This window comes from Lepidochelys olivacea, assembly GCF_965140295.1.
Source record: "Lepidochelys olivacea isolate rLepOli2 genome assembly, chromosome: 20".
NCBI classification, from domain to species: Eukaryota; Metazoa; Chordata; order Testudines; family Cheloniidae; genus Lepidochelys; species Lepidochelys olivacea.
The window spans coordinates 18,949,190-18,969,023 of record NC_140430.1 but is presented as its reverse complement, the minus strand read 5'-3'; the positions used below and the strand labels follow the sequence as shown (position 1 = coordinate 18,969,023).

The 19,834-nt window shown below is 56.7% G+C and overlaps 1 protein-coding gene across 1 annotated transcript; it reads left to right on the top strand.

Annotated features, from left to right (window-relative positions):
- Window positions 1-101: 101 nt before the first annotated feature.
- RAD23A (RAD23 homolog A, nucleotide excision repair protein) lies at window positions 102-18,601 on the top strand. Its single transcript, XM_084610517.1, has 9 exons — window positions 102-285; window positions 5,621-5,782; window positions 6,196-6,398; window positions 8,245-8,300; window positions 9,308-9,435; window positions 9,925-10,000; window positions 10,348-10,478; window positions 10,812-10,976; window positions 15,513-18,601. The coding sequence occupies exons 1-9, from the start codon at window positions 214-216 to the stop codon at window positions 15,624-15,626; spliced, it is 1,107 nt and encodes a 368-aa protein (XP_084466643.1). The 5' UTR covers window positions 102-213; the 3' UTR covers window positions 15,627-18,601.
- The last annotated feature ends 1,233 nt before the right edge of the window (window positions 18,602-19,834 follow it).

The following is a 19,834-nucleotide window of genomic DNA, read 5'->3' as shown; positions in this document are numbered from 1 at the left end:
GGCCGTCTGCTGTCACGTGATCGGCCCGCCCCAGCGGCGCTCCCCCCGTCACGTGATCGAGGCGGCGCTCGCCCCTGTCACGTGCCGGGCCCGCGCCCTGGCCGGGGCCGGAAGCGGCGGGGCGCTAAGATGGCGGCGGCGTGAGTTGCATGTTGCGGGGCTGCCGAGTCCGTTGGGAAGAAGCGTCCGCCCGGCGCGTCCCGCCCGCCCGCCATGGCGGTGACCGTCACCCTCAAGACGCTGCAGCAGCAAACCTTCAAGATCCGCATGGAGCCCGAGGAGACGGTGAGGGGGGCGCGGCCCCAGCTCAGCCCCCACGTGGGGGGCAGCCCCCCCCCCCGCGCAGCCCGGCCCCGCCCCTCCCCCCCCGCAGGTAGGGCAGCCCCCCCCCTTCCACGTGGTCCTGCCCCAATTCCCCCACATGTGGGGCACCCCCACTCCCCCCGTACAATCTCAGCCCCCGCTTCCTGCGTGGAGTCAGACGACCCCCACCACCACGTGGTCCTGGCCCAATTCTCTGCCCCCCCCCCCTCCACAGGGTCCTGGCCCAATTCTCCCCCCACGTGGAGCCAGCCCCCCCCCCCCCCCACACACACACACACGGTCCTGGGCCGTTGCCCCAGCAGCCCCATGTGGAACGGTCCCAGTTTCTCCCTGCCATGTGGGGCAGTCTCCCTACCTTCCCCCCCAAAGGTGTAACACCCCCATGGGCTGGGCCCTAGGCTGCGTGGGGCACTTTTCCCTCTCCCCCCATCCCCTTTTTTCCTACCTGGGAATGTGATACACAGAGTAAAAAAGAATACCAGCTTTGAGGGGTATGGGTAGGGTGGCTCAGGGGGGGCCGGTGGGGAGTGAGTGCCAGAAGAGCAGGGTATGGGGCAAGGGAGGAGGGGTGAATGGCTCCATGTGGGTGGAGGTAGGAGCCTCAGAAAGGAGAGAGGTAGGGGAGCCGAGCTGTCTGCGTGCCCCCGTACTGGGGCAGTAGCGGGTGGTACATCTGGGACTCTTTCAGCAAGTCCCTATTAGCTCCCGTTGAGAAATGTACCAGGGCAGCCCTGCCGCAGGCAAAGCTGGGCCTGGTGCGTGTCCCTGGGGCCTGGGTGGTCACTGCTGGGCATCGCCTGCTTGGCCCAGAGTGATTGGGGGAGGCAGGGAGCAGGAAGACAAGCTGATCCCAGCTGGTGTGTGGCTCCCTCCACCTCCCGGTTCCAATGGGGTGGGTTTTACAGTGGGGTCTGTGATGCTACTGCTCCTGTTGCCATCAGCATCTCCTCCTGCTTCCACCGGGGTGCAAACACCCTGCGTCTGTCTCTCTTTCCGTGTCCCGTAAGAGGCCTCCTCTGGGTCACAGACACCCTTGAAAAGAAAAGGAGGACTTGTGGCACCTTAGAGACTAACCAATTTATTTGAGCATAAGCTTTCGTGAGCTACAGCTCATTTCATCAGTGTTGCATCCGATGAAGTGAGCTGTAGCTCACGAAAGCTTATGCTCAGATAAATTGGTTAGTCTCTAAGGTGCCACAAGTACTCCTTTTCTTTTTGCGAATACAGACTAACACGGTTGCTACTCTGAAACCAGACGCCCTTGAGGTGTTAGAGGTGAGACCTTAACGCCGTCGTGATCCGTGTTCATGTGACTCGTGTCAAAGCTGATTGGCATCCTCTGAAGGAACCAAATCCCCTATCTTGTCGGGCTCATACAGTCTAGTGGTTAGAGCATTGGACTGGGACTCCAGAGACCTGGGTTCAGTTCCCAGCTCTGCCACTGGTTTGGAGGGTGACCTGGCACGAGTAATTTCTCCTCTTGAGCCTCAGTTTCCCCATCTGTAACATGGGGAGAGTCATACTGACCTCCTTTGTAAAGCCTTTGGCGACCGATAGATGAAAAGCACCTTATGAGAGCTAGGGATTATTAATATACCCTGCTCAGCATCCCGCTCCGAGGCAGCGGGGGCACAGAGCTAAACAGCTAGCACCAAGACTGGCGTCTCAGATCTCCAGAATGTTCTTGTCTCTGCCCTGGAGCTGTCATTTGGCTTTCAAGGGAGCTTTGCTTGAGGGGGAGGCTGTCCCATGTGGCTGGGGTTTCAGCCTGTGGGTTCTGAACAGGCCCTCGGGGGCGGTGACTCCACCTCCCTTTCTTTGGTTTTATGGGCAATCCCTGTTTTTTTCTGTTGTGACATGTGGTCTCAGTGTGGGGAAGATGGAAAATCCCCCTGCTAGTGTTTGGATGCGGGAGGCACTTTGTGAGGTCAATTTGAATGACTTGGGAAGGACGAATGGGTGGAGCAGTGGGCTGGGAGGCAGGACTCCTCTCGTCTGTTCCCAGCTCTAGCAAAGTGTGGGGTCTAGTAGTTAGAGCAGGGAGGCTGAGTTCTGTTCCCAGTTCTGGGAGGGGAGTGGGGCTTAGTGGGTTGGAGGATGGTGGCTGGGAGACAGGACTCCTGGGTCCCGTTCCAAGCTGTAGGACAAGAGTGCAATCTAGTGGGTAGAGTGCGCTGTCAATCGGATTCTTCTCCCTCCAAACGTACTGCTGTTTTTAAACACTGAGCTGAGACTGAGAACAAGACTCGGTTTTAGCAGGGAGCGGAGTCCTGCACTCCTGTTTTGCTTTGTGCTTTAGGCAGAGCTGATTTTTAGGGGCCCTTTATGGGGGGTGCAGGGTCTAGAATTTAGGTTGTGTGTATGATGCATGTAAAAATAAACCCTAGCAATACAAATCTTACCATCAATCTTTTTTTAATACCGTTTGAAATATTCCCTGTCACTTTTGCAGCTGAGCAGCTTCTCATGAGGGCAAAGGGATTTCAAATGTTTTTCACAGCATGGATCACATTTTAAGACAGAAACTGTTTGCTGGACAGCTCCCCTCCCATCTATAGCCAGTAAAGCCCTTGTGGTGGGACTGAAGATCTGGGGTTAGTTCCCAACTCTGCCACAGACTGCCGGTCTGACCTTGAGCACATCCCTTCATTGTTCTGGGCCTCAGTTTCCTCACCTGTGTCATGGGAGGGGCTTCCCATGTCTTGTCTGCTCAGCCTGTGAGCTCTTTTGGGCGGGAGCTCTCACTCCATGTCTGTGCAGCGCCTGGCACTGTGCAGCCCCAGTCTATGCTGGAGCTTGCAGGCCCTTCCCCAGATTATGAATAACGTGCTTGGAAGGATTGTTGGTGTCTTTTAATGCAAACTAGCCCCTGGCAATAAGCAGGCCCAAGCCGCCAACAAGGAAAGCGCTGGCTGAGGAGCAGGGCCCACGAAGCTGAGTGGAACTGATTAAAAAACCAAAGTGAAACTGCTGTGCCTGTCCTCATGGGGCGAGCCGAGAGGCAAAAGGGGATTGGGTGATGTGCACGAGGCCAGCTTTAATGCTCTTAGGAGGCGACGGTCAGAGACTGGGTTTTTAACTGACTTGAATGCTCCCTGTCTGATTGTAACTCCCGATCCCTTCCCAGCTAGGGCAGTGTCTGCGCCCCTGAGCCCCTTGTAGATGCAGCGCAGACCTTATCTGCTGCCTCCCCAACGAGTTAGCTCCATCGATGGCTGGGTCTGTGCCAGGGCTTATGTTGGCACGGCTCTGGCGGCTGCACCCTTGAATTTCCCGGTTCTGTGCTTGGCCGTTACAATTCCCTAGCTGGCTTTGTAAGTGGTAACTCCTGCTCTGCGCGCTCCCCTCTCCCGCAGTAGTGGGACACTGGATTCAGCAGCGTTTAGTTCCTGCTCTACACTGTTCCATGTCGGTATAAACAGCCCACCCCAGAGGTGGCTGCATCTCCCCGCAGGGCGAGGGACCTCGGTATAAACAGCTGCCGCTCTCCACCGCTGAGGTAGCCAAACTTGAGTAGCGGGTGATACGGTTGCCCATGGGAGGAGAGGGGTGAGGCAGTGGCTTCCTTTTTTAAATAGCTGGAGTCCCACGTGCTTTTCACAGAGCGTCAGGCTTCGTTTTGGCTCAACCCAGGAGCCAAAAATATCACTTGGCTCCTACTCGCTTTGCAGCTGTTCCGACGGGTCCCCTCTGGGACACCATTGCCCTCCGGGATGCAGGGGGGCGTCTGGTGCAAAGCCTCCACTGCTTGGCTGTGTGGGGCTGGGGGGAATGGGATGCATGCTTGCAGAAGCAGTTGCTCAGTTATCCTTCCAGAGGGCCTTGCAGACCCGAAAGGGTTGAGCCTCATGGCTCTGCCCCCTGTCTTCAAGCACCAGGAAATATGTCTCTGTCTTACCAATGGAGAAACGGAGGCGGAGAAGGCATGAGTGGTTTGCAGTCACCCAGAGACCAATGCAGACGCTTTCCCAGTGGCTGACTGTGATTCCCAGGGGACAGTCAGGCTCTGTTCACGCTCGGGGAAATGGGTGTGTTCAACACGTGTGAAAATCTTGGTGTAGATGAAGCTTTTCTGCCCTGTGTGTCAGTGCTGACCCCATTGTGGCACTAGGGGGCGCTGTGCTGCAGTGAGCAAGGGGGAGGGGCTCAGCAGGGGGCACTTGGCAGTCAGTGCTGCCCTGGTGCAGCAGTAGGGGGCACTGTGCTGCAGGGAGTAGCTCTGGGGGTGCAGCAGGGCCCACTCTCCCCTCACGGTCAGGGCTGGCCACAGTGTGGTGTTGGCTGGCCAGGGTGAACCCTAGTTAAAATGTGTAGAAATACAGCTTGGTTCCCAGTGATGAGTCGTCCTTGGCCCCCGAGTGTCCAGCGTGGATCCCCCTGAGCCCTTAGGTGCCCCCAAGAAGGAGCCTCCGGCTTGCGTTAGCTGCAGCAGCAGCTGTCCCAGTTCCCCAGTGCCTCGGCCTCCCGTTCCGAAAGCTACTGCTGGGTTCTGTAATCCGGCCTGGCCCTGCGGGGAAGCTGCTTCCATCACAAGCAAAGCATGTCCCCCTGAAACGCCATGAGCAGGGCAGAGGGGTGCTGGGGGGGGTCCCGAGTCTGCGCATGCACCTCCCTGGCTTGGTTGGCACCATTCAGCTGTGAATGGAGCTCTGGGCAATCCTGGCAGCCGGGGGAGAGTCGGAGATGCTGCTCGGCAATGGGCAGATGTGAGCCCAAGACATCCAGTGACCTGCCCCCGAGAGCGCATCTGGTGTCTTTCAGGTATTACTTAGTTGTATTACGGTGGTGGCCAGGACCCCTCTGTGCTGGGTGCTGTACAAATAAACAACAGAGATGGTCCCTGCCCCAGAGAGCTTTCAGTCTAAGCAGCTATGGGGTTACCTAGGGGTTATCTAGAGGCTTCAGCCAAGATCAAGTCCCATCGGGCCGGGCGCTGCCCACACACAATGAGAGGCTGTCACCATCACAACGAGGGTAAACGCAGGGTGGGACTCGGGTGCAGCATCTGGGCAACAGGTTGGCAGCTCAGAGCCAGAGAGTTGCCCCGGGACACCCAGGGAGTTGGCGGCAGATCCAGATTTCCTGAGTCCCAGGTCAGGGCCTTTCCTGCAGGACCAGACTAGGATGTAGAGAACCAGGGCGGGAACAAACCAAACTGACCTGTCACCTCCTTAATCCTCCCGCCTAATATTGCTGCTGGGGCTGGGAGCAGGGTGGGGAAGGAGAGTTGTCCCTCTCCCTGCCACGCAGGGGTCTGCATACCCAGCTGACGGGGCCGTCTCGTCCCACCTGGCAGGTGCGGGTCCTCAAGGAGAAGATTGAGGCCGAGAAAGGCAAGGAGGCTTTCCCCGTGTCAGGCCAGAAGCTGATCTACGCTGGCAAGATCCTGAGCGACGATGTCGCCATCAAGGAGTACAAGATCGATGAGAAGAACTTCGTGGTGGTCATGGTGACCAAGGTACGGCCGGGCCCTGCTCCCACTTGCGGCTGGGCTGCTGGGCCAGAGGTAGGAGCTGCCCCTGGCTGGGATGCTGCAGAAGGAAGGCAGCATCAAGATGGGCTTGCTTTTCACACCCACTCAGTAGGGGGCGCTCTCCCCTCGCCGTTGACGCTGACCCCAGAGTGGCACTAGGGGGCGCTGTGCTGCGGGGAGCAGGGAAGGGGGGCTTGCTAGGGGGCGCTCTCCTCTCACAGTTAGTGCTGATCGTATAACACACGCAGTCAGCCAGCGCCGAAGGGGGGGGAGTTCCTGCCCCCCTTCACCGCAGCTGCTTCCCCGCCCGGGGGTTGGGAGCTGATCGCCTTGCGTGTGGCTGGGGAGCAGGGGACAGAGACCCCAGCCGCACCCTTCAACGCTGCTTGTTTCCTCAGACCAAATCCAACTCGGGCGTCCCAGCCCCCTCCCCTGGCGACGCTGGGCCGGCCAGTGTCCCGGAGCCAGCCCCGTCGGTGGGGCAGACGCCGGCGCCTGCGGCCGGTGCCGACGCTGTCCTGCCCCCAGTGCCTGTGGCGCCGAGCGAGGAGAAGCCTCCGGAGGAGCCGGCTGTTGTCACGCTGCCCGAATCCACTGCCGGGTAAGCCCTGAGAACACGTGCCCCCGCCCCGTGCCTGCCTGTTTGTGTCCCATAGCTCAGTTATGCCGGGTACCCCAATGTCATGCCCCGGGGCAGGGGGATGCCTTCCACTTCAGGGTGCGGGCTTGACCTTCCTTTGTGGGAACCTGGAACATCTTTAACTTGGAAGAGTGGGGTCTAGTGGTTAGAGCAAAGGGGCTGGGAGTCAGGACTCCTGGGTCCTATTCCCAGCCCTTCCACAGATTCACTGTATGACTGGCTAAGTCACTTTGCATCTCTGTGCCTCAGTTTCCCCATCTGTGCAGTGATACCTACCTCCCTGTGTTTTTTGGGATGGGGGGGTGGGTTAAGCGTAATGTTGCCATGTGGCTGTTAAGTAGCTGCCACCTTTCACCCCAGAGGTGGCTACACTGCAGTGATCCCTCATACACAGACTGCAGCATGCTTCAGGATCCTTGCGGGTGAACGGCCGTCTCTGTACGCACATCGCATCCCCTGGACTGTGGGGACAGAAAGAGGTTGGGGGGTGCACCGAGCTTGCCTGTGAAGCACAGAATGAGCCCATCCCCATGAGCAGCGGGACTGGTTTGATTTCAGGGTGGATTGAAAATCTGTTTAGTTTCAGTTAGTGACCTGGCGCCCTTTGAGATGTGGCGAAGACCCTGTTTGTCTCCTGGGCAGAAAAGACGAGCCTTTGTTCGAAATAGTGTTGGCGAGAAGATGCCCCTGTTGTCAGACAACAGCCGGTGCAAACTTGTGGGTTTGGGTCCCGCCAGGCCTAGCCCCAAGAAAGTTAACGTGGCAGCGGATGGTGATAGAATCATAGAATATCAGGGTTGGAATGGATTTCAGGAGGTCATTTAGTCCAACCCCCTGCTCAAAGCAGGGCCAATCCCCAGTTTTTGCCCCAGATTCCTAAATGGCCCCCTCAAGGATTGAACTCACAACCCTGGGTTTAGCAGGCCAATGCTCAAACCACTGAGCTATCCCGCCCCTCAGGTGTGTCCTTGCAAGGGGGTCGGCAGCAAGGAGAGGGAGAGCCAGCATGTGGCAGCTCGCTGGGAGGTCAGCTGCTGAGCGCTCCAAGCAGGATCAGGCAGGCTTCCAAAAATTCAGCTGTGAGGTCGCCAGTATTTGGACATTGTTACCCCAGGATGGACCCTGATTCCGCTGTCAGAGCTGGGTCTGGTGGATTAGCTTCAACCCGCTGGGAACAGTGTCACCCGAGCTGAAACCATAATAATTCCTCAGTAGATCTCAAAGCACTTGGTCAGGAACATTATCCCATTTTACAGATGGGGAAACTGGCAGGACGCATGACTTGCCCGGGGTCACCCAGCAGGGCATAAAGGCCTCCACCCTGGGGTGTGCACTGTCTGAAAACAAAAAATCCAGCTGAACTTGAAACCAGAGGAATTTTCTGCCATAGCCACAATCTGAGACCTGGGATCCTAAGAGCGGCTAGCGGCTATTAGTAGTATTATGGTCTCGCCCGGGCCGTGTGCCAAGACCCCGCTGTGCCAGGCGCTGCATAAACACAGAGTGCACTCAAGCCAAGAAAGGCAGAGCGGGGACCCGCTCGCAAACTCCAGAGGCACCAAACTGTGTCCATGGGATTTCGAACACACTCGGTAACATTCAGAACCACGCTGCTTTCCTAGCGCAGGCAGGGCCTGGGGGTCAGATCACAGAGAGAAGGGACCTTCGCTGCATCCTGCCCTGTGGTTCCTCCCGGCTCAGGGAGCCCGGCCTGGCTGCTCCAGCGCAGTGTTGACCCCTGGGGGTTTGCTTGTTGCCCGGCTGTTTGGAAGGAGCCAGCTACTATTCCTCTCTTTTAAATTTGCAGCTCTGTTCCCTCTTCAGGTAGCGTGGGGCGCCCAGACGACGCGGCTTCCACCCTGGGTAGGTGAAATCCCCTTGCTGGGGCTGGGGCAGGCAGCTGGGGTCCCTGGGTGACAGCAGAGAGCTCCTGCCAGCACCCCGGGCTGGCTGCTCCGTGGCTCCCAAGGGGCAGACACTGCAGTTGGCTCCTGCAGCATGAGCTCGTTGGGCGGGGGCGCCCTCTGGTGGCTGTCGCTGGGTAAAACAACCCCCTCTTCCCGATGCTGGTGTATGGGTGCCAGGAGCAGGACCCCCCTTCGCAGTGTTGCCCCTCTGTCTGGGAGGTGTGGGGGTGGGCTGGTGGCCCGACCAGGGTGTTGGGAGCTACCTCCTTCATGGCGGTCTCAGGTTTCAGTGCAGGGCAGGTTCCAAGCCCCGGGTTGTTCGGTGCCCTGTTTGATGAGTTGGTTGAGTCTCTGCTGGCAGCTGCTCTGGGGCAGCCTGGGCTGTGTCTGTTCCAAGGATAAAAGGTGACCGTCTCCAGTCACTCGTTAGCAGAGGGGCCGAGTTAGGGAAAGAAGGCTGGGGGGCTGATAGCCAGGACTTCTGGGTTCCTGTCCCAGCTCTGCATGGGGAATGGGGTCTAGTGGTTAGGGGACAGGGCTGGGAGCCAGGACTCCTGGGCTTTTTCCCAGCATGTGTGGGCTGGGTTCCGTCTCCAGCTCAGGTGGACATGAGGGGTGGGTGGGTGTTAATTAGCTGTATTACGGTAGCGCCCAGGAGCCCTAGTCAGGACAGGGTGGGGTGTGGAGCAGGGAGCCAGGACTCCTGGGTTCTAGTCCCAGCTCTGCCCCTGATTTATGGTAGAATCACTTCCCCTGTGGGGATTGGGCGTGGAGGCGGGAGGTGATCCCATGCTGGGAAGGGGAGGGTGAACCCCTCTGCTGGGAGATGCTGGTGGAGGGGGAAGGGCTGTGTTCGCAGCCAGCACCCAGTCCTTCCCCCCTTTCCCTTGGTGAGCGTGTGCTGGGCACCCCAGGACTGCTGGCTCTGCCTCAGCCCGGGCTGTTGTCCCCTTTCGCCTGCAGTGACCGGCTCGGAGTACGAGACGATGCTGACTGAGATCATGTCCATGGGATATGAGCGGGAGCGGGTGGTGGCTGCGCTCCGGGCCAGCTACAACAATCCCCACCGCGCCGTGGAGTACCTGCTGACGGTAAGGGGGCGCCGGGGCAGGACTCCTGGATTCTATCCCAGCTTGGGGAGGGGGTTTCGGGGGTTAGAGCAGGGGGGGCTGGGAGCCAGGAGTCTCCCCAGCTCTGAGAGGAATGAGGTCTAGTGGTTAGAACGGTGTGTGGGAGCCAGGACTCCTGGGTTTCATTGCCATCGACTTGCTCTGTGACTTTGGGCAAATGATTTTTTTTTTCCATCCACATCTGGATGGCTTACAGGAGTGGGATACGGAGTCTGACCCCGTAAGGTCACCGGTTCTGATCCAGCTCTCTGGGACCCTGTGTGGAATGAGCAGAGGTGCCCGCATTGCCTGAGGCCAGCTCGCTCCCTCGCTGGCAGGACATGGGGTGCCAGGCAAACCCCAGAGACTGAGTTCCTTTCTGGCCCCTTGCGGGGTGAGCCCTGTGGGGCAGGGGCTGTTGTGGGGGGAGGGGCACTGGACAGCACTAATGATGCCCCTTTGACTTCACAGGGCATCCCAGGCACCTCCGAGCCGGAGAGAGCCCCGATCCAGGAGAGCCAACCCACAGAGCAGCCAGCACCAGAAGGTCAGTGACATGGTCCTCCCACACCTATGCGATACTTAGGGACCGTGGTGGGAGGGGGAGACCCAGGGCGGCCAGGCCAGGGGCTGGAGCTGCGTGGGAGAAGGCTCTTGCTTCTGTGGAGCATGGGCTATGGAAGGCCACTGAAAGCATGCATCCAGGGGTGGCAGTGGTGACCCAAACTGGTCCTTCAGGAAGGAGGGAGTGGCTCCAGGCCCTCTTCCCGCTGGCTAGATACCCTCCCATATTCTGTGATCACCAGTGCCCCACCTGTGTGGCAGCATGGCCCAGGTGGGCCCTGCTCCTTCAAGGCATGGACTGGCTTCACCCCGCCCACTCCTTCCCCACAGGCGAGAACCCGCTGGAGTTCCTGAGAGACCAGCCCCAGTTCCAGAACATGCGACAGGTGATCCAGCAGAACCCAGCCCTGCTCCCGGCCCTGCTCCAGCAGTTGGGCCAGGAGAACCCCCAGCTACTGCAGGTAAAGGGGGACAGGAGCTGCAAGAGGCCACGGAGGAGGAGCCGGGAAGTAGTGCTGGGAGGGGAGTGTGTCTAGAGTGGAGGGAGGCAGGTTCTATGCCTGGCTCTGGGAGGGGAGTGGGATCTGATGGGTTAGAGCAGGGGGTGGAGGGGGGAGCCAGGACTCCTAGGTTCTAACCCTGGCTCTACCAGTGGGTCACTTTGTGACCTTGAACAAGTCCCTGCCCCTTTCCCAAGTTTCCCCGCTGGGAAAAGGGGCTGTAAAGGTCCTGCTCTGGGGGTGGGGGGGCGCGTCTCTCCCTAACCCTGATCCCCTTCCCATTGCCCTCCCCAGCAAATCAGCCAGCACCAAGAGCAGTTCATCCAGATGCTGAACGAGCCGCTGGGAGAGATGGCCGACATCTCTGACATCGAGGGGGAGATCGGGGCCATTGGAGAGGAATCTCCCCAGATGAACTACATCCAGGTCACGCCTCAGGAAAAAGAAGCCATAGAAAGGGTAAGGGAGGGGCTGGCTGTGCCAGGAGCCATCCTTCCTGCTGGGCATGCCACAGGATTCCTGCACTGGAGAGCCCCAACGAGGGTGCAGTGGGGTCTCGGGGGGAGGCTGGCGAGGTTGGGAGCCAGGACTTCTGGGTTCTATCCCCTGCTCTGTGCTGGGAGTTGGGGTCTAGTGGTTGGAGCCAGGGGGGAGGAGCTGGAGGCCAGGACTCCTGGAGTCTGTTTCTGTCTGTCCCTGACAGCTCCAAAAGCTTTATCTGGTCTGATGCTGAGCACCTGGAGCTGGGGGTTGAATAAGAACCAAGTTTAGTTATTAACATAAGGGCCAAGTTGTAGCCTTGATAACACTGGGGGGGGGTGGGGGGGGGTGATTCAGACGGGACAGAGGTGCATTGTGGGGAGAGGGGAGTAGACATCTCTGACTTTGCAAAGCAATGGAGCATAATTAATTTGGTCTTCCCCCCAAAATGGATGTGGTCCTCCCTGATGGGCAGTGCTGCCAAGCTCCGCCCACAACATCCCAGAGGAGCTGGACACCTCTGCTGAAACATGGGTCCAAATGACATCATTAGTCTTCAGAGTGAATATGGGAGTCTTCAGAGTCTTTCCCACCTGGTCAGATCCAGAAAGGGTCGTTGCTGGGTTCATGGCGACCTCCATAGACTCATTGACCTTAAGGCCAGAAGGGCCTGTCCTGATCACCTAGGCTGACCTGCACATCTCAGACCACAGAACCTCACAAACCCCCTCCGGGAACAGGCCCATAGAGGGTGGCTGAGTTACTGAAGGCCTCAAATCTTGATGTAAAGACTTCAAGTTACAGAGAATCCACTATTTGCTCTAGTTGAATACCTGCAAGTGACCCAGGCCCCACATTGCAGAGAGAAAAAACATCCAGGGTCTCTGCCCGGTCTGACCTGGGGGAAAATTCCTTCCCAACCTCAAACCTGGTGATTGGTTAGAACCTGAGCACGTGGGTGAGACCCACCAGCCAGATGCCTGGAAAGAATTCTCTGTGGTAACTCAGAGCCCTCCCCACCTAGTGTCCGATCACTGGCCCTTGGAGATCTTTGCTATTAGCAGTCACAGATCAGCCACATGCCATTGTAGGCAGGCTCACTATCCCATCCCCCCCGAAACTGATCAGCTCCGTCTTGAAGCCAGTTGGGTTTTTTGCCCCCCACTGCTCCCCTTGGGAGGCTGCTTCAGAACTTCCCCCCTCTGATGGTTAGAAACCTTCATCTAATTTCAAGCCTAAACTTGTTGATGGCTAGTTTCTAGCCATTTGTGCTTGGGCCAATGTTGGCCCTTAAATAACTCCTCTCCCTCCCTGGTATTTTCCCTCTGATGTATAGAGAGCAATCAGATCTCCCCTCAGCCTTTGTGTGGTTAGGCTGAACGAGCCACGCTCTTTGAGTCTCCTCTCATAAGGTAGGTTCTCCATTCCTCGGATTGCTCTTCTCTGCACCATTTCTAATCCAGATTCATCTTTCTTACACGTGAGAGCCCGGAAGTGCACCCAGTATTCCAGGTGAGATCTCACCAGTGCCTTGTATAATGGCACTAATGCTTCCCTGTCTCTGCTGGGAATACCTCACCTGATGCATCCTAGGACACAGCTGCATCACCTTAAAATGTTCAGTAACATTAGTCCCTAGACCGATCCCTGACCAGCTCCTCTAGTAACCTCCCTCCAGCCTGACCATTCACCTTTGTGTTACCTTTAATCAGTTCCTTACCCGCCTTTTGCTTGATCCCCATCTTCTCCGGTAGAACTAATTTCCCATGTGGGATCTGTACCAGATGTTTTACTGAAATCCAGCTAGACTAGATCTACTGCACTTCCTTTGTCTAACAAATCAGAGCTCTTCTCAAAGTCCGAGATCAGGCTGGTCTGTCGAGATCTATCTTTTGTAAATCCATGTTGTCTTTATTCCCAATTATCATTTACCTCTGTCCTTAATTCCTCTCAAAATTTGTTCTAAGACTTTGCAGGCAATTGAGGTCACGCTAAAGGGCCTGTAGTTTCCTGGATCACTTTGTCGTTCCCCCGGCCCCCTTAAATACAAGTACTGCGTTAGCAATTCCACAGTCACAGGATACGACCCTCGAGTTTACAGGTTCATTACAAATCCTTGCTATTGGCCTCGCAATTTTACATGCCAGTTCCTTTAATATTCTTGGATGAAGATTATCCCGGCCCCCCGACATGCTCCTGTTAAACTGAGTTCGGCCTCCACCTCGGCTATGGTCATTTCTATCGCCGTATCCTCGTGCCCTCAGCCGCCCTGCCACTGCCCCCCCAAAAAATGCATCACCCTTATGAAAAACCGAGACACCGCCTTCGTTTAGGTGTTGGGCCAGGCCTAGATTATCTTTAATCTCCTCCCCATCCGCAGTGCTTAGCGGTCCCACTTCTTCTTTCCTTGTTTTCTTTTTATTTCTATGGCTAAAGAACCGTTTCCTGGTGGTTTTAATTTCCTTGGCAAGCTCCAGCTCTGCCTGGCTTTTGGCAGTTCTCCCCTACACTCCCTCTTGGAGGTCAGAAAGTGTTCTTCACTGATCCATCCCACCTTCCGTTCCTTGTAGGTTTTCTGCTCTCTCAATCTCCTGGTTGAGATGCTTGATGTGCAGCCCTTCCCTGTGATTTTCCCCCCCGGGCTTGGGATGCAGGCTTCAGACCATTTCTGCACCTTTGACTTAAAATAATGCCAAGCCTCCTCCGCATTCAGATCCTTGAGTTCTCCAGGCCAGTCCGATTCCCAAACTGCTTCCCTTCACTTTTTTTAAGTTGCCCTTTTGAAATCCAGGACTCTAGATTCAGACCTACTTTGTTTATCCTTCCATTTACGGTGAATAGCTCATGAGCACTCGAACCAAGGTTGTCCCTTTACAACCAGCTCTTCTATGAGGCCTTCACTTCTTACCAAAACGAAATCAGCTCTTGATGGTTCAGTGAAGAAATCTGTCAGCTGTCCCATCAAGGAACACCTGGGCCCTACCGTTATTGGGAGCGCTTGTCCCCCAATTAGTCTGGGAAATTAAAGTCTGGGAATTGGGATTACAGGAGTCATGTTGAGTTCATTAGAGGTCTCTCTCCAGATCCTGAGGGTCCATAGCAGACCCCAAGCACCATCCCAGCGGAGCCTCTCTGAGCTTTCTTCCCCAAAGTGGTTGTGACCCAGATAGGTTCCATTTTATCCATTCCGTCACTTCTCGTTTCTTTCCACTCTTCCTCGTCATTAACATCCAGTGCTGCACCGCCCCGCTTTACCTTTACGTCTGTCCCCTGCACGGCACGTTCCCTTCAGTGCTTGTGCTCCACTCACCAGTTCTCTTCTCCCGATGGTCTCGGCTTTCACTTCCTGTCCCTCCACATTGTTCCCCAAGCACCTCGCGTCGCTGAACAGACGTCTTCGTTATCTGCTCAGCTTCACCCACGTTCCTCACCCAATAAGGGACGGTCGTTCTACTGCAGTATCCCCTTCCCAACGTTACTGTCAGTGGCGTTGGGACCTTGTCATCCATTCTCCTACCCTCCGTTGGTCCTTTCTCCCTTGCCGTATCCTCTTGTACTTGACTTTCCTCCTGCTCACTGTTAGTCAGGTGTGGAGATTACGCCCGCCCTGAGTCCCTAGTTTAAAGCTCTTCTTCTAGTCGGTTGTGCCAACCTCCATCGCAGACATCTGTCGCCCTCCCCACTCAGGTGGCGTCTGTCCCCGGAGAACAGTCCTCTGCCCGTGACTGCCTCCCAGTGGTCAAACATCCCAAAGCCCTCCTGGCAGCACCACTGCCTGAGCCAGATGTTGATCATCATCTTCTCTCGCCTTCGCTCTCCTCTTCTAGGGCCAGGTAGAATCCCACTGAAGATCACCTGAGCCTCCAGTTCTTTCAGTGCCTTCCCCAGCCTGGCGTGGTCTCCCTGGCTGCATCCCACCAAGAATCTAGCCGTACCCTTTGTTCCCGTGGATTCTTTCCTCCTCCTGTAGGTTCAGGCTCAGGTCCACATCCTGTGTCTTAGCTCCCGGCAGCCAGCACCCTCTTCTGTGCTCCAGAACAACTCGGCCGCAGTTTCTAGCTGCACCTCCAAACCTCGGCTCAGCTCTGCCAGCTGGCACCTCACCCCCGCCCTGTTACGGCTCCTGGTGCGGGGACCACGGGTGAGGTTGTCAGGCCTCCAGGAGATAGCACAGGGGCTGGGAGCGGGGGGGAGAGCTGGTTTTAAGGTAACAGCCCTGTCGAAGCCCCAGGTCTCCTGGGGTGCAGTGCTGTGCCCCTGCACAAGGGAGTCCTCAAAGACAGCACGGCCGTCCTCCGCAGTGCCTGTACTTGGGGGAGTTCTCCCCCTGCCTCCTGAACCTGAGGGGTTCACAGCCCCTCTTTCACCCCCGCATTCGAGCATCCCAAGTGGGCTCAGGCACTCTGCTCCGGAGCGGCTCGCTTCCAGAGGGCAGCTGGGACATACAGGGTGGCAGAGAGGAGTAGGGTTCCCAGGCAGGATCCTTTTGACTCTTCTCTCTTTGTGTCCCCTCAGTTAAAGGCCTTAGGATTCCCGGAAAGTCTGGTCATCCAGGCGTACTTTGCTTGTGAGAAGAATGAAAACCTGGCTGCCAATTTCCTGCTGAGTCAGAACTTCGATGACGAGTGATGCAAGGAAAAAGGAAGAAAAAAAATTTTATATATGAAAAAATTCTCTCTATATCTATTCCTGTCTATTTAAGGGGTACATGGGAGAGACCCCAATTTCCCCCCCTCCCTCCCCCAATCAGACAAACTTACATCTAGATTCGACCAGCCCAGCCTTCTGGCTTGAGGAAATGCTCTTTTCCCCGCTCCCCGTGGAACTGGACAGCTGGGGATCTGAGTCGCAGAACTAGCCCCTAGTCCCAGCCCCCCTCCCCCGGCGCCTGGGCCGTGGGTGAATTCAGTTGCACCCCTCTCCTGCATGGGGCTTGCTCTGGGGTGGGGAGAAGGGATTTGGGGCTGGTCGAGGGGGTCCGTGGGCTCCTCGCCCAGCCCAGAACTTGTGTGCAGGTTGCTTTGCTGTTGAGATGACCAGCCCCTGGTGAAAGGCTGAGCTACTCTGCTTCCATCCATCACCCACTAGCCGTGTGTTGGTCTCCTTTAATTTCCCTTCCCCAGTCCCGCTTTCTGCCACGACCCAGCCACCAGCCAGTGTGGGACCCTATCTATCCCGCTTCGAACCTGCACGGCTTTCACAGATCACAGTTGGCCCACCCCACTCCCCAGTCTAGTGTGTTAGTGGTTGGCTTTGCCTGCATAGAGGAGGCTAAACCATGTTGCCAGTCTGGATCCGTGCTGAGCAGAGCGCAGATCCCTGCTCCTAGACAAGGCAGGGTTTAAACTAGCCGCCTCTGCTAGCTGTTAGCTCCAGATCCAGGAGGGCTGAGAACTGGCTTCCTGTGAGCCCAACCTGTGTTTAAGAACCAGCTGTTCTGGCACTTGTCCCGCCCTCCCTTTGAGGCATGCATCGAAACGAAACGCTCAGCTAGCTCCCGCCGCGCTGCTGCGGAAGGCAAGGGGCGGGTGCTGCCTTAGAACAGCCCCTGCTGAGCCAGGGCTGCCGTGAAAAGACAGGGTTTGACTCTCGGAGCCAGGTCCCTCAACAGAGTCGCTTGTGCGGTGTTTACTGCTCAGACCTCGGTCCCTGTGCTGTGCCGAGGGAGATGGAAAGCCATTAAACCCCTGCCTGCCCTAAAAGGATCTTTTTCAAATTACCCCTTTGAAAAGTGCTGCAAATCAGTCCCTTCCTCTGCTGGGTTTAAGCCCTGTTTCCAATTCTATTGGAGTTTTAAGGGAACTAAACACGAGGATGTCTTTTTAACCTTGATTTTTCTCCTCATTGGGGGATTACAAAACCACAGATTTATTAGATTAAAATCTATTTATTTGAAACAGGGCAACTTTTATCCCCAGGACAATGGGCTTATTTTAAAAACAACATTAAAAAATACCCTCTTCGCTCTGGTAATTTAAAAATCCAATTCTCCTCCCCTTAGGAAGCCGCTGTGCTCTGACCCACTTCTGAGAAGATCAGATGAAAATCCACCCTCGTCCCACCTCCTCCCTGCTAATTTAGTGCCAACTTGGCTGTTTTTTTCTGGATCATCACACCCGTCTCTGCGTCCCTATTTCTCTCCCTGTCTCATGCCCCCAAAACCTTGACCCCCCGTTGAAGTAATTCCTGACTTTTGTGGGCCATTCTGTTGCATACAAATCCCCCCTGGGGCTGGCTTTCCCTAGCCTGTGCAGTTGCAAAGAGAATAGAGTATTTGCCTCCAAAGTAAATCCTGAAGCCATAAATAGCTCCTAAGCTCCATGATATTGCAGGGTAGCTGTGAAAGAGGCTCAGCTAAATTAAGCCGGTGTGATTTTAAGGGGGCGGGAACATGGGTTCCAAAGTGGGTGGGGATAAGAGTTTGCTAGGCCCACATTCTTAGCTTTGCCTCAAGTGAAAAGTGGCCATTGGTTAGATCCAGGCCTCGCCTCCTGGCCACAGTTCCATCTTAAAGGAGCAGTGTCCTAGCATTTGCAGTTTGTTTTGGGGTTGATTTGTTTTCGTGGTTGTACTTAAAATGTTCCTAGCTGGCCGCGGGGTCTGTGCCTGCTAACCAAGGGCTCAATCGAGCTCTTGGGGTGAAGATGGCAGATGGGATAGATTTGATGAAGTACATAAAAGGGGAGGAGTTGGGGTGGAAGGATTACATGGAAATGTAAAACCAAAAGAGGGTGGTTCTTACCCACCCACCTTGTGGGGCCGGGAAAGTGTAACTGGGGAGGTTGTTCTAGAATTGGGCCTCCACACCCCAGCCTCGTCAGTCAGACTGTACCCTGCCGTTCTGGGTGGCCCTGCTCCCCCTTGCCTGGCACCGGCCCCACGGCGGCTTTGTTGCATCTGTTAATTTAGCAGCAGCTTTCGAGGCCCCGGCGCCTGTTGGTTTCTCTCTGGAGCCGTGGGGGTAGCGTGGGAAACTGGCCTCGAATGCTGGGGTGGTGTGGGAGTCTCGGGCTGCGTCTCTGCTGAAAACCCTGCTTGAGCTCTTCAGCATAGACTCTCGCTCCAGCGCCAGGAGTTAATCCACCTCTCGGAGCAGCGGCAGCTTGGGCCGGGGCAGAATTCGTCCCTAGGTCTAGTGGGGTTGGCTCTCGGCGGCGGGGAGTTTTCACACCCCTGCGAGATGTGATGTGTCCATGTAAATTTTCAGCATAGACCAGCTCTCGCAGCCCACGTGCTGCTGATTTAACAGAATTGGCTAAATTTCCCAGCAGCCTTAGGGGAAGGCACTTCGGGTGGCTGGTCAAGCTCAGGGGTCCGGCTTCATTTGTTTCAATCTTGAGCTGTTCTGCTCTAGCCCAAACTGAGTGGGGTGATGGGAACACCAGGCCAGGGTGCCCCCTCTCCCCCCGGCTCTGGGGAATGAAGCAGGCCTGGGCCCTGGGTGTAGGTTTCCCCCATAGCTTTCAGTTCCCCCAGGCGGCCTCTCTCCCTGTCCGAGACTGAGTGCTTCACACCTACTGGTTTTGGGGTGCTATGAATGGAATGTGAAATAAACGAGCTGCCCCCGCCACTCGCTGACGAGGACGGGTCAGAACCTCCTAAAAGCCACCGTCTCCGGCGTGTTCTTTCCAACCCGTGCCTGGGGGAAGCTACAAGCGGCCGAGGGGAGCAGAGGGGAGAGCTATTTTAAGGCGCAGAATAAGTGAGTGTGGATGATTAAACATGCTTGCACCGGGAGGAGACGGGGGTTGGCCTGGGCTCCCACACAGGAGCATGGAGCTGCTCCCCAGGGCCAGCTGCTGAGATCCGGGCTCCAGCTCGTGGTTGGGGTCAGCAAGGAAAGGCTCAGCCCTTCTTTTTCCATGAATGGGGCAAGAACCCTGATTCCCACCAGCCCCTCCCCCTCAGAGGGTGGGAACAGGGCACCTGGCACTGATTGAGACCCCCTCCCCCCTGCCTTATCCTGTGTGTGTGTTCCTGGGCGAAGGGCCACACGGGGCCAATCTCCCAGTAGCCTCTTGGAGCTCACCAGGGACGCTGGAGCGATTCCAGGCAGCAGCCATGCGAGGTGAGGGGCCGTTTCCCGGCTGGCCAGCTGGGAACCCCATGGCCAAGGGGTCTGGCTGGGCCCAGCCCTTGTCGGAGCTGCTGGTTGCGTGGCTCACTGGCTGTGTTCGTGGTTGCCAGGGCTCCGCTCTGCAGGGGCCGGAGAGTTTGGAGACTGTTACCGTGAGGCTAAACCCCGTGGGAACAAGGCCTTGGCTACTGTGTCTGGAGCTGTGGGACAGGCTAATTGCAGGGTTTTCTCTAGCATCGTTCACCCCTCAAAGCATCGTACAAGAGCATAGCTGGATCGCATCACTGGCTACTAACGCAGCTGCTTCTGGGTGGGGTGCGGAGGCTGTTCATGCAGGGATCCCTTGCCCAGTGCTGAAATGCAGCCACCTCTGGGTTGTCCCTGGGGGCTGTTTCTCCAGGGCTGAGTCATTTCATGCAGCCTGGAGGCAGGTGATGTGAGCCGAGGGCCCTGGCTAAACTACAATGGACTAGCCCAAGCCCAGGTGGTTCCCCGCCCACCAGGCTCCACCCGAGGGGCCCCGCTCAGCAAGGGCTGGGCTTGCAGCTACCGGGCAGGCCCAGAAAGCAGGTCTGTCCACATTTGTGCAAAGCAGATGGGGTCGATGCAAGGCCACGCTAGGACAGCTGTGTCCCTCTGCAGCCTGCCGGAGCTGCTGTTGGCTCCAGGACCGGGACTGCTGCTGTGCAGGGGGGCTGGAGAGTTTTTCAGCAGTTTCCGCTCTTGGGCAGATCTGCAATATATTAATTATACCCCAGTA